This window comes from Pteropus vampyrus, unplaced genomic scaffold (genome assembly GCF_000151845.1).
Source record: "Pteropus vampyrus isolate Shadow unplaced genomic scaffold, Pvam_2.0 Scaffold217, whole genome shotgun sequence".
NCBI classification, from domain to species: Eukaryota; Metazoa; Chordata; class Mammalia; order Chiroptera; family Pteropodidae; genus Pteropus; species Pteropus vampyrus.
In genome coordinates this window covers 2,413,822-2,427,301 of record NW_011888998.1, presented here as the reverse complement: position 1 = coordinate 2,427,301, position 13,480 = coordinate 2,413,822, and the positions used below count along the sequence as shown (strand labels likewise).

Here is a 13,480-nt window from a genome sequence, read left to right as displayed (position 1 = left end):
CAGAAGCCGGCTGGATTGAGGGGGCAGCCATTCTATTCTCGGTGGTCATCGTAGTGCTAGTGACAGCCTTCAATGATTGGAGCAAAGAGAAGCAGTTCCGGGGGCTACAGAACCGCATTGAAAAGGAACAGAAATTCTCTATCATCCGGAACGGTCACATCATCCAGCTCCCTGTGGCTGAGATCGTGGTGGGTGATATCGCCCAAATCAAATATGGTGAGAGCTTCGTGTTTCTCCTACCCATGTCACCCTTTCTATTTGAGATTCAGGTCTTTTGGCATAAGGACCCAAAAAGATAGGACCCAAAACTGAATTAGCTTCTAGGTGAACATTTAAGGAGGTTGTAGGAAGAAAATTCAAAGAAAGAAGTAACTGAAACTCTTCCAAAAGATTGTCAAACTTTTGTGTTTGAAATCTTGTGTCTTCGAATTTAAAGTATATAATATTCAGGTCATAGGAAGGTATATGGGGATCAATAATTGTTTGAATTTATCATACCTGGAAAGGAGTCTCGTCCGTGGTTGTCAGAGCTGAAGTTATCTTTCAAAGACTCTCCAACTACTCCCTGGGCCATTGCCTCTAAGTAGGGCCCCGAGGGCAGCCCTTAGATGGGGTTGGATGATGGTCCTCACCCTCCACCAGGCTCTTACCTCCCTTCTTTCCCCTCCCCGCCTGTGCGCCAGGTGACCTGCTGCCTGCAGATGGGATCCTGATCCAGGGTAATGATCTCAAGATTGATGAGAGCTCTCTGACGGGGGAATCGGACCATGTCAAGAAATCCGTGGAAAGAGACCCCATGTTGCTCTCAGGTATGGCCTGTGGCTACCCCAGTCCCCTTTCTGCCTTCCCCACAGACAGCCAGGCCACAGAGATCTGACCCAGACCCTACTCTTCTCTTCTGGCCCTGCCCCCATCTCCTTCCCCTGGGTTCACCTGGGGCAGTGGCATATTAGTGGGTTGAATACAAGGATATCAGGTAACCTAAAAGAAGTTCTCTGTGCAGGGGCCTTCAAAGGGCTCTGCTGGCTGGGAGTGGGGGCTGGGGGTGGGCAGGAACTGTACTCTAAAGCAGTTAGACGCGTTTATCTCCTTATCTCCAGTTTTCTTGGTCTATTTTAAATGGTCCCAGCTCCTGACCCGTTTCTACTATCTGCTGAGTATATCTTTATCCATGCCCCTGCAGGGAGGAGGGGCTGTTTTTTCCTAAGTCTGTATTTCATGCCAGAGCATGGCTAGGTGTGAGAAAGCAACACTTTTCCCATCTTCTCCTTTCTCATACAGGGACCCATGTCATGGAAGGTTCTGGCAGGATGGTCGTGACTGCTGTGGGTGTCAACTCCCAGACTGGAATCATCTTTACCCTCTTGGGGGCCAGTGAGGGAGAAGAAGAGAAGAAGAAGAAAGGTAAGAGGCATTCAGAATGAGATTCTTTCATCCCATTCCCCATGGACAAACTAGGAAGCAAGGGAGCAGATCTGGATGGAAGAATCTGCTGGATGAAAAGTCAGGTATCCAAACCCCTTGCCAAGATAACAATGTCAACCCTGGCTCTCCAGGGTGCTCAGATGAAAACCAGATCCTGGCTCTAGGCTCCCAAATCAGGCTGCATTTGAGCTTTGGTTCCTGTGCCTATTGGTAGGTTGCAAAGAGGTGAGTTATCAAGCCTGCCACAAGTGAGCCGCCTAGGTGCTCTGGCCTAAAATGCCCTCTGTGTAGTTCTCCGACCCCTCCTCCCTTTCTTCCTCAAACGTGGGGGATTAAATGAACCAGGAAGGCTAAGGGTAAACTGGCCGGGAGATGAAACTGGATTCCTGGCCGCCAGTGGAAGAGAAATGGAGGAAATGGAGCCAGGAGAGTGAGCAGAGAGGTGATGTGTCCTCTGAAGTTCAGCCTGTCTTTGCCGTTCACTTGTTCCTGAAGGAAGGAAAACAGAAGATGAACGAGAAAAAGTAAAACCAAATCTACACCTTTTCCTAAGGTCTCCTTCCCTTGAAGGAGAGAAGGAATCTACTGCTTCAATGGAGGACCATCTTGGGCTGTTTAGTGGAGGGCAGTTTATGAAAAGGAAATAAAACACACTCCCTCAGGAACTAGATCATTCATTTCTGCAGCTACCCGCAGATGAATAAGGAGGAAGCTTGCCTGGTGCTGTTGAATTGACATGGAGACACCTTGCAGGGCCTTGGCCGTCAGGCAGAAACAGTTCGAACGTCTCACTTCCTAACGCCCACCCCATTTCTCCAAGTGATATGACTCAGGCCAGGAGCACCCTCCCGGTGGCAGCCACGCGCTAGGAGAGAGCAGCTCGGGCATAGGTGTGCGCTCACCTGCACGAGTGGTCTGGTCCATATCCCACGGTTTCATGAGAGCCCCTAGTGAGAAGGGAGGTAAGCAGAGACATGAACTTCCTTCGCATTCCCTTCCCTGCAACTCAGCCCCTATGCTGTCGCCCTTTTGGGCTCTGAGCAGGACCAACAAATTAGATATCTGATCTCTTAATAGTCACTTTGGGTCTCCACCCCACTTTTTTCTTTCTTGTTCAAACAGGTAAAAAACAAGGAGTCCCTGAAAATCGCAACAAAGGTAACCTGTCCACCCACTCATTTACCATCTCTACCTAACTACACTCAAACCAGACCTTTCCAGGCCATCTGCCTTCTCCTTTTCCTTGCCATAAATCTGTTATCTGCTACTGTGGCCCAGATTTCTCATCCTGAGGAAGGTGCAGAGATTTGGGGGTGGTCGCAAGGGCCCAGTCCCAATCTGAGATGGGACAACAGCACCCTCTGCTGTTGGCTCAGGGAACCTCATGTCAGGGTTTCTCTTCGGGAGTGTGTAGGATTTGATCTGCTCTTCCCAGGGTGCTGGAGCCTTTGCCGCATTGCCCTAGGCCGGATTTAAACACCAATGTTCATCAGTTTCTGGGTTGGAGGACTTCAGGGTCCTTATGGTGGAGGGAGTTGGGTGGGCAGTCCCTGCACCCTCCTCTTGCTAGCTTCCTCATCGGTGTCCTCTTCTGGTCTGGAATCCTTCTCTGCTGTTCTCGGGGGTGCTTGGAGAGAGCCTTTTCTCCAGGATTCTCTCCCGACCTCTTTCTTTATTCTCTCCACAGTCTGTTTTCTTCCTCCTGATCTGATGTGTGTTTCTTTTTTGGTGGCTGTGCTGACATCCGTCTCTGTCTTGTTTGTGAGTCTGACAGCAGAGACAGTGTCTCAGGAAGGGCATCCTAAGCAAAGGAGCCAAGCTCTGCAGGGTGAAATTAGAGGGCGGTGGGAGCCAGTGAGAATTGTTCTCTTGAGACAGTTTCTAGAGATTGTCCTCTGTCACCCGCACCATACAGTCTTTAAAAAGAAAGTCATCACATCGGAGAACCTGGGGTACACAGAAATAATTCCTTAATTTTAGGTCTCTTTAACTCTTCTTTTTAATGCAAAATGGGTTTATATGTCTGTCTTTATCTCTGCTTTCTCTTATTCTAGGGGGTCCCTCACACCAGCTTCTTCCCTCTCCCCCAGAAGGTTAACCCCAGTCCTCACTCTGTATCTCTCTACCTCTGTCAGTCAGGGGAGGAGGGGTTTCCTTTCCCTTTGTTCAGCTGACACAAGAAAGAACTGAAGAACACCCTGTGTCTGGTCTCTGTGCTTCTTTCCTGGCAGTCTATAGATAGAGAGAGGTGAACCTTTGAGCAGAGCAAACTAGGACCCTTATGCTCTGGACACATTTGCCAGCCTTCCCTTTCAGCCCCTTTCTGCAATAAAGATTCACTATTGTAAGCACTGAATTCCAGAAACGGGTAATTGTTAGTAATAGTGCTGAGTGGCATGACTAATGCTCTTGCTGGAATAAACCCGGCTTGGGGCTCTGAGATCATGCCAGGAAACTGCACTGAAGAGGAAATCCATACCCTAAAAACGCCCCTATTTCATCTCTAGTTGCTAGAATATCATTCTACAGGACCTAATAGAGGATCAAAGGAAAGCACCCAGTCTGGCATGGAGTAAGGGTGGTCAGGACTGATGTCAGGGGTCCAGGGTGTATCCAGGAAGAACACAGAAGGGTGTTTTGGTTTCCACCTGCCTGCTGCTCAGTGCCACTACCTGGCCTGCTCACCTGTCCTATTTGTGTGTACACCCCAGCAAAGACTCAGGACGGAGTGGCCCTGGAAATCCAGCCACTCAACAGCCAGGAGGGGCTCGACAGCGAGGAAAAGGAGAAAAAGGCAGCCAAACTGCCCAAGAAGGAGAAGTCAGTGCTGCAGGGCAAGCTGACTCGCTTGGCTGTTCAGATCGGGAAAGCTGGTGAGTAAGGCGGAGCTTTCCTGTGGTTGTGGTTGATTCAAGCTGTTCCGAATCCTCCTTGCTGCTTTGATTCCTTTCTCTCCACACCACCCAGGTCTGGCAGAAGAAGCCAAAACTTCTGAGTGGCTCGTGCAAGTCTAGGTAGCCATATCTCGTGCCTCTGCCACCCTATGGCCACTCCTTAGGCTTTCAGAGGGAAAGGTTTCTCCTTATGTGAGGGTTAAAGGCCCTGAAGTCTCTTTCATCCGAACAAATGGGAAGTAGAGACCCTATATCACAACAAAGGCGATTTACATTAGCAAGAAGGGAGACTAATTCCTTGCTTACCTGTCAGCTGTGTGGGCTTGTAAATCCCTGAAGCGTAGAGAAGGCTGTTGTTCCTCAGAGGTGGCTCTCAGCAGAGTAGTAGCATCAGGCCAGGCACAGAGCCATAAATTCAAAATAAGGACTGTAGAGAAAAGGAAGACAGTTATGCAGAAGCTCTCTCAAGGAGAGGTCACTAAAGGTACCCTGTGTGTCACGAGAGGAAGTGGCTTCTCACTTGCTGCTGCATTCTCTCTCCTCTGCCCTCTTTCAGTGGTGGGGTGAGGCGAGGGGGTCGAGGAGGGAACAAAGGGAAGATTGCTCCTTCAGTGGACATACCCATCCAGGTATGGTCCTGTAATGCTGTCAATTACTTCCCACCCCGCCGCCATCCCCCCACCCGCCATTTATCACAATTATAGTCTAGCCCAGGACATCTCTGTATGTACAGTTCACATGGGACTTTGTTAAAATGCAGTATCTGATTCAGGAAGTCTAGGGTGGGGCCTGAGAATCTACATTTCTAACCAACCCCAGGTGAGGCCAATGCTGCTGACCCACTAAGCACACGTGAGTAGCTAGAATCCGTGTTGTCCACTACCATAGCCACTAACCATGTTTGGCTCTTTTGATTTAAATTAATTAAAATTACATACAATTAAACATGCAGTTCCTCAGTTTACCTTAGCCTTATTTTGGTTGGTCAGTAACCACATGTGGCCAGTGACTACTATATTAGACAGTGCAAACCAAAGCATCACAGTGAGTTCTGTTGGACAGCGTTAGTCTAGCCCATTCATTTGATTCTATTACCCAGCTAATTTTGAGTACTGTAAAATCTCTTGAATATAAACTATACGTGGATGAGATGAATCGCAGGTATAGAACCAAGTTATTGAGCCTGGCACAAAGGTTTGAAACATTACACAGACTCCACCTAACCCTTCCAATTGTCCTTAAACCCCACCTTGTTCTGGAGGAAGTAAAAGCTTCCAAATGACTGACCACTTGTCTAACTCTGTTGTTTTATTTTACATATCGAGCTAGGCCGGGGCCAGGGTGAGGCAAATGATGTGCCTCGTGGGACCCTCAGAGTGCTGATGTCTCCTTCAGTTTTGTACCATAGTTTTGTTTGTTTTGTTCAGTTTTGTTTGCTTCACCTTAGCCCTGAGGCTGACGAAACACAGTACAGAAGAATATGCTTTCATTGATATTCACTGATCGCCTGTAGTCTTGCTCTGATCCCCATTGGTTGTCAAGCCCTCAGAAAAAGTAAAGACCCAAACCAGACTGTGGTTTAAGCCAGAGCTCTTCTCATATTGCACCACAGATATGGGTACTGCTGTGCCCAGATACTGGCCCCAGGGGAATTGGAGCCCCTAGGCCAGTGGTTTTAGACCTTGAGCTGATTCTTCCATTTACCTCAGTGTGCAGGATGACCAACTGTCCAATCTGCTTGGGACTTTCTCAGTTTTAGCACTGAAAGTCCCATGTCCCAGGAAACTGCTCAGTCTCAGGCAAACCAGGATGGTTGGTCGCTCTAACAGTGTGCCGTATCAAAAACCTCTGTGTGCCTTAGTTTCCTTAGAAAAAGGGATGATAATAGTAACTTATCTCACAGGGTTGTTGTGAGGATTAAATGAGTTATTTTATGTGAAGTGCTTGCCTGGCCCATGGTAGGTACTATATAAATATATACTATTATTTGTCATCTTTTTCTATGCGGTGTCGGGGAAAGGTCGGGAGGCACTGTTCTAAGGGTTGGTCTTGTAGGTGATGTGCTAACACCATAGGGACGTTGCTGTAAATGAGTTGTGAATGGCCCATCATTTGCAGACTACTATGGGAGAAGTCCACATTGATAAATGACTAAGAAACAGGAAAATATAGTCAGTACATTGTGAATCGTGGGATGAGGGTAGGTCTGAGATAGAATCATAGAATGCTATTTCAGAAAACTAGACCAGCCCCCTTAGTCACGAATGAGGAAACAGGCCCAGAGAGGGTCAAAGACTTGTCTAAAGCCACAAGTCAAGTTAGTGCAGTTCTGAAACTAGAACCTGTGTCTCTGGAATGTGAAATCTGTGTCTTTTTCCCCCATCATGTACAAGCATCAGAAAATGGGTAGAGGATTTTAGTTTGACTTCCTGGATGTGTCGGTTTTAAAAACTGGTAGCAAAAGCTACAACTTATGCTACTCTGTCTCTAGCTGGGGCCCTAGGAATGCCCTCGAGCTGGGGTTCATGTGGCTTTTTTCCTATTCAGGTCTGATCATGTCCGCTATCACCGTTCTCATCCTGATTCTGTACTTCGTGATTGACAACTTCGTGATACAGCGCAGACCATGGCTAGCAGAGTGCACTCCCATTTACATCCAGTACTTTGTCAAGTTCTTCATCATTGGCGTCACCGTACTGGTGGTAGCTGTGCCAGAGGGGCTGCCACTGGCTGTCACCATCTCACTGGCCTACTCTGTGAAGGTGAGACTAGATGATACTGTCTTCCTTTAGGACAGAGATGGGAGGGGAGGGTGCCACATAGCCTTTAATGAAAGGACAGACCGTCTATCCCCTGTAAACTCCGGGTGGTACCTCATAAGAACACAAGTCCCAGTTACTGTGAAGGACCATCGTGACCAGTTGCATCAGTGTTTAAGTGACCTAGTAGAATCTACAGAGGATTCATAAGAATTCTGCATTTTTGTGTGAGACAAGAGAATGAAATGTGGAAAGATGTTGGTTAGGCCTTTGACCTTTATTTGGGGCAGCTCAACTGGTCCTCTCTCAAGTCTTTTCTCTTGTCCTCTGTAGAAAATGATGAAAGACAATAACCTGGTACGGCATCTGGATGCTTGTGAGACAATGGGCAACGCCACAGCCATTTGCTCTGACAAGACAGGCACATTGACCATGAACCGCATGACAGTGGTACAGGCTTTTATCGGAGACACCCGTTACCATCAGCTCCCAAGTCCTGATGCCCTTGTGCCCAAGGTCCTGGACCTTATTGTCAATGGCATTTCTATCAACAGTGCCTATACCTCCAAGCTCCTGGTAAGTGCTTCCTTTGCCTGGACACCTAGAATGGGCAGTTGGAGGGAACGTTAATGTTCTCCAAGACAGTTCATTTTCTTTTGTTCATCCTGCTTGAATTGCCATCCCACATCGCATTTCCCACTCTGCAGTGAACATCTTTGGGGTAAGATGTGAGTAGATTGGGGGGCGGCAGATAGGAATTTATAGCTGTGAAATACCCTCCAATTACCACGTAAAGGCAAAATCTCCAGGGAGAGACCTCATGCCGATAGCAGAATTAGGCTTATCAAGAGTAAAGTACTCACTTTCCAGAAACTCAGAGGGCATTAGAATAAGACCCCACACAGGGTGAGACACCAGCACCAACTCCAGGGCACACTAAAAACCCCTGATCCCTGGATGGCTCCGGGACCAGTTACCACTGACCACTGTCTGCCTCAAAAAAAAAAAAATGCTGTCCCCCACCCTTCTCCGCTTTGAACTCAGGGTATAGATGTGAAAGTTTTGAGGGGAGTTCTTTCTTTCCTGAGTCTTCTCCCTGGTTGAGAAGTCTTATCTAATAGTGTTTTGTATGTTTTTCTCTCAGCCTCCGGAGAAGGAGGGAGGCCTGCCACGGCAGGTGGGCAACAAGACAGAGTGTGCGCTGCTGGGCTTTGTCACCGACCTGAAGCAGGACTACCATGCGGTGCGCATTGAGGTGCCCGAGGAGAAGCTCTACAAGGTGTACACCTTCAACTCAGTGCGCAAGTCCATGAGCACTGTCATCCAGAAGCCCAGCGGCGGCTACCGCATGTACAGCAAGGGCGCCTCTGAGATCATCTTGCGCAAGTGAGTGTTCCTTCCCCGCTCCTTCCCTTCAAGACCCTCCCTCAGGAAGGTCCAGGTGATGTGCCCCATGCTGATGCCTCTGAATGATGTGCGAACCTTCTTCGGGTGGTGACACAGCAACTAGTATCTGAGCATTTACTTAGGCCAACCACTGTTTTTAAGTAACTGAGATGGCTCATTTTATTTAATCCTCATAACTCAGTGAAGTAGATACTGTTACCATCTTTTTTACAGATGAGAAAACAGAGGTACAGGGAAGTTAATGTACTTGCTCAAGGTGATACAGCTAATAGTGGCACAGCCAGGATTCAGACGTAGGCCATCCAAGCCTGTTTCCTAAACCGAAAGCATATAGTAATACTCGCCCACCTTACAGGATTACTGTAATTAAATGATTCAATGTACATAAAGCACCTTGCACACAGTGAGTACTAGAAATGTTAGTTCTATGTTCCCTTTTCCTTCTCATTCTCAATTCTAGTTACAAGGAAGCTGCATAACTTAATCAAAGTGGCTAGACTATCCAGGTCATTTTAACGGCTGACCTACGTCAGTATAGAGCCAGTAACGCGATTAGCCAGTACCTCAATTTATCTTTAGCTACCTCTGTCAATGAACGAATTCTTGTTGAGCACATCCTATCTAGTGGGTACTATTCCAGATACTGGGGACTAAAAAAGTCCCTCTTCCTTTGAGAAGTTCAGAAGAGCAGGTGATTCACAAATGACTGCATCGCATATGAGTAGGAGCAGATGACATGAGAGAATCAAATGTTCCGCCTACCTAGACCTTAACCATCTATAAGCACCACCTCCCCTCCCCTTAGAAAAAAGGACCCAGCCGAGTGATAGATAGAGATTTCTGGTCATGGAGCAGTCTTTAGAAGTAATGCGTTGTTGCCAGAATATCTATAAAAGACTGTAGGGACACACTGTGTGGGAAGGGGGTGCTGCTCTCTGATTGTGCACCTCCCCAGGTGCAATCGAATCCTGGACAAGAAAGGGGAAGCAATACCATTCAAGAATAAGGACCGAGATGAGATGGTACGCACTGTCATTGAGCCCATGGCCTGTGAGGGACTCCGGACTATCTGCTTAGCTTACCGAGATTTCAATGACGTGGAGCCCCCGTGGGACAATGAGAACGAGATCCTAACTGAACTGACCTGTATCGCAGTGGTGGGCATTGAGGACCCCGTGCGTCCAGAGGTGAGGCTTTGACTTGGAGAAAAAGCAAGAACACATGAATGGAAGTCTTCCAGCAGCCCCTGGCTCATGTGCAGGCTCAGTGTGACCTACTGGGAAGCCACCAGGAGTCACGGGAACGGGGGTACTGGTTCTGTGTCTAGTTGTGACCAACGCAACGAGGATAACTTTCTGTGCTTCTGGTTTCACAGAACTGCTGCAGTCTGGAACCGATGGGAGGTGGCATTCCTTCGGTTAATGCTGTCTGTAGGGTGAAAAGCATAGGTTTCACTGGGCTTATTTAGTTCTAAGAATAGTCAGGAGGTTGAATTAACCACTGGACACCAACTTCGTCTCTAGCCACCCTCTTTCAATGAACACGTTTTCACTGAGTCCCCCTAGAAAAGCTGAACATTATTCTCAATGCTAGGGCATTTTAAAAGTCTCTACTTCTAAGAACTTCAGATAGGTAGACTATCAGTTGTCACGGCTCAGTGTCATGAAAGGGTGTCGTGCGTTTGGGAAACTGCAGAGAATTGATGTGGTTGGGGCATGGGCCAGGGAGGGTGGAGAGCGGTAAAAACTTCTGCTAGAAGTGAAGGCAGTGGCCAAATCTCAGAAGGTTATACAAATCTCAAAACTCCAGTTAAGGAGTCTAGATTGTAAGTGGCAGAGTAAGCTTTTACACTTGGCTCCTGAAGCTCATTTCCCCTTCAGCTCATGATACAATGAGGCAAGTTCCAATGTAAGTATCACAGGTAGGACAGAAGTGAGGCGACACCGAGTAATGTAAAAATGACCATACTTACCCTGTGCCCCACTGCTTCTAAAGTGCCTCTCGTCCACGGCGAAGGGACAGCTGAGCAGGGGCAGCTTAGCAGCATCCCCGGCCCTGTCTCCTTCTCTCCTCTTGCCTCACTCTCCACAGGTCCCAGAAGCTATTGCCAAATGCAAACGAGCTGGCATCACTGTCAGAATGGTGACAGGAGACAACATCAACACGGCCCGGGCCATCGCCACCAAATGTGGCATTGTGACACCTGGGGATGACTTCTTGTGCTTGGAAGGCAAAGAATTCAACCGACTCATTCGCAACGAGAAGGGCGAGGTGGGTTCTGGGTGGAAGGAAGCGGGGCCTCCTTTGGCAAGCGAAGGGTCGGTTCTAGTGTTAGGCATCTGGGACACATGGGAGAAAGTGGGTGGTTTTTAAAATGAAATCTATTCATAGTGAAACGTCCTTTCCACCAAAGCTGCTCAGATGGTAAAATTGAGGATTCTTCTCATGATTTTCATTCACAAGCTAGCTTTTGAGACAGTGTCACTATCTATTCACGTCTTTTTATTTTTTTCAGTTGTGGGATGATTTCATACTGACTTTCCTCTACTTCATTTATCCTCCTCTGTCACTGCCCTGTGACTAGCAGTGGCACAGGTTTGTGAGAGGACATGGTCTGGGTATGGCGAGACCCAAGCTTCCTGGTCCTCATAGATATCAAACCTAAGACCTCAGAAGTACCACTTCAGTCACCTAAGCCAACAACTAACCCTGGCTCACCTCCTGTCAAGAGTCTAAGAAATAGGGGATTGGTGTCCGGGTAGGGAATTGGGAAGAGAAAGGAGACAAGCAGGGACTGAATGGTTACCATCAGCGAATCGCACACTGAGTGGGCTGCTTCATCTCCAATGGAGGCTGAGCTGACGCTTCCCCCTGGGCCATGGAGTGCTATTGAACCAGTGGCTCAGAGTGTGTGGGGAAGTAAGATTTTCCTGGATGGCTGTTCTGAGCTTTACTGACCCAGGTGTTGTCTGGTGTTGGCAGGTGGAGCAAGAAAAACTGGACAAGATCTGGCCTAAGCTTCGAGTCCTGGCACGATCTTCCCCCACTGACAAGCATACACTGGTAAAAGGTAAGATCAGCTCCTAAGTAGGTGCCTGGAGTAGAGGAAGGCAGGCCAGGGTAGGGACAGATAAGAACTATCAGCCAAAGCAACTCTCTTGTCCTGAATAGGAAGGTCCCAGGAGAGCTCTTAGGCTAAATGTACGGTTAGCAAACAACTGAGCCCCTGGTGAGTATAAGACTTACAATAAAGTTGTTTTCAAACGTTATCATATCTTGTTTGCCAATAATACTTATGAACAAGGCAGGGCAGGTTAAACTTCCCATTTTGCAAACAAGGAAGCTGGAGGCTGAGAAGACAAGCAACTTATCCAAATTGCCCAGCTGGTAAGTGGAAGTGGTAGAGTTCGATCCCAAGTCTCTGCCTTCAAATCATTTGGTTCTTTTTCTACCACATAATAGCGGCTTTAGGGCACCATACAGAGTGTCTGATGAGGACAGACTTTCTTAGCTCAGAGCGCTACCCATGAAACAATTTACTGCCCTTGGGTGATAGTGTAGAACTTCCAGCATAGGGAAAAAGGAAGGAAAGAAGAAAGTAGGAAGGAAGGTGATGGCTGGGATCAGGGAGGAAGACCAGAAAAGCACCTTTTGTGGGGAACAGGGCTTGCCAGATGGCCTCAGATGGTGCATGTGGACTGACTGAGGTGTGTCTGCTTTTCCTAGGCATCATTGACAGCACTGTTGGGGAACAGCGACAGGTGGTGGCTGTCACTGGTGATGGCACAAATGATGGGCCAGCTCTGAAGAAAGCGGATGTTGGCTTTGCCATGGTAAGCAGCTCAGCACAGTGTCTCTGTCTGGCTGTAAGCTGCCTTCTCCATCGGGAAGCGAGGGCAGACTTCCTGTACCTTCTCATCCTACTTTGTGCTATTTTCTCCGACTCCATCTCTCTTACCTACCTAGCCAATAATAATACATATAATGGGAGACCACCAAGTATGAAGAATAGATGAGACAGGAAGGGAAATCAGAAGTATTCATTACCCAGGAAAGCAAGACCAACTTAAACTTGCCCATGAACATGGCGATATTGTCTGCCTAGGCATGCTATGGAAAATTCATGGTTCGTATAGAATATATACTTCGGGGCCAGCACTATTCATCACTCTGCTTTTCTCTCATGAGGCTGGGAGCATCGGAACTTCTTGGAGAGTTCATTGAAAGTTATATATTCCAAGGTTCCACAGTTGGATATCTTGATTCAGTGATATCTAGGGTGGGTCCTAGAAATATCTGGGTTTTCTTAACGGACACATGTGTCGATTCTTATATTCAGGGACATTTAGAAGCCCCCAGATTGCAAAGTACATCCTACAAAGTAGCTTTTAACTGTAAGTCTCCCCTATATATTAAACTGATGATGATATTTAAGCAGTGGAAGGAGATTTGAGAAGTAATCTGTTTTTAGGATGCTGTCTTTAACAACAAAGTTTTTATTCTAGGAAATATCAAGAATATACAAAAGCAGGGAGAATAGTTTAATCAGTCCCCATGCACCTGTCACCCAACATTAGTTATCAACACTTGGCCAGTCTCGTTTCACTGGACCTCTCCACCCACCCCTTTACTTCCCTCATCTCCAGCTGAATTATTCTGAAGCAAATGGAAGACATATGTCATTGTATCAAAAAAAAAAAAAAAAAGTCAGTATATGTCTCTGAGAGATAAGTATGTATTAATAAAATATATTTAAAAGAATCATAATAGCATTATCTCATAAAAAATTGATTCGTTACTGTCATCGGCTATCTAGTCAGTTTGCATTTCCCCAATTGTTTCAGAAATGTTGTTTTTTTATAGTTTATTTGTCCAAATAAGATCTATACATTGCAAGTGTTTCATGCATCTCTTAAATCTCTTAATCTTTAACAGCAGTTCTTTAAGTATGCTCCTCCTTCCAGCTGTACCTGGAAATGTGGATTCTCAGGCCCC

At 47.1% G+C, this 13,480-nt stretch overlaps 1 protein-coding gene across 3 annotated transcripts in view; it reads left to right on the top strand.

Annotated features, from left to right (window-relative positions):
- The window catches only part of ATP2B4 (ATPase plasma membrane Ca2+ transporting 4), a 48,429-nt gene that overhangs the window by 16,464 nt on the left and 18,485 nt on the right, over positions 1–13,480 (top strand). For all 3 annotated transcript variants that reach the window (XM_023538316.1, XM_023538314.1, XM_023538315.1), the window contains 12 exons: positions 7–216; positions 684–809; positions 1,282–1,404; positions 2,548–2,583; positions 4,137–4,298; positions 6,867–7,081; positions 7,412–7,654; positions 8,223–8,464; positions 9,441–9,672; positions 10,577–10,756; positions 11,468–11,555; positions 12,212–12,318. In XM_023538316.1, coding sequence (XP_023394084.1) covers positions 7–216; positions 684–809; positions 1,282–1,404; positions 2,548–2,583; positions 4,137–4,298; positions 6,867–7,081; positions 7,412–7,654; positions 8,223–8,464; positions 9,441–9,672; positions 10,577–10,756; positions 11,468–11,555; positions 12,212–12,318 — 1,964 coding nt within the window. Of the gene's footprint in view, positions 1–6; positions 217–683; positions 810–1,281; positions 1,405–2,547; positions 2,584–4,136; positions 4,299–6,866; positions 7,082–7,411; positions 7,655–8,222; positions 8,465–9,440; positions 9,673–10,576; positions 10,757–11,467; positions 11,556–12,211; positions 12,319–13,480 lie in introns of those variants that run through there.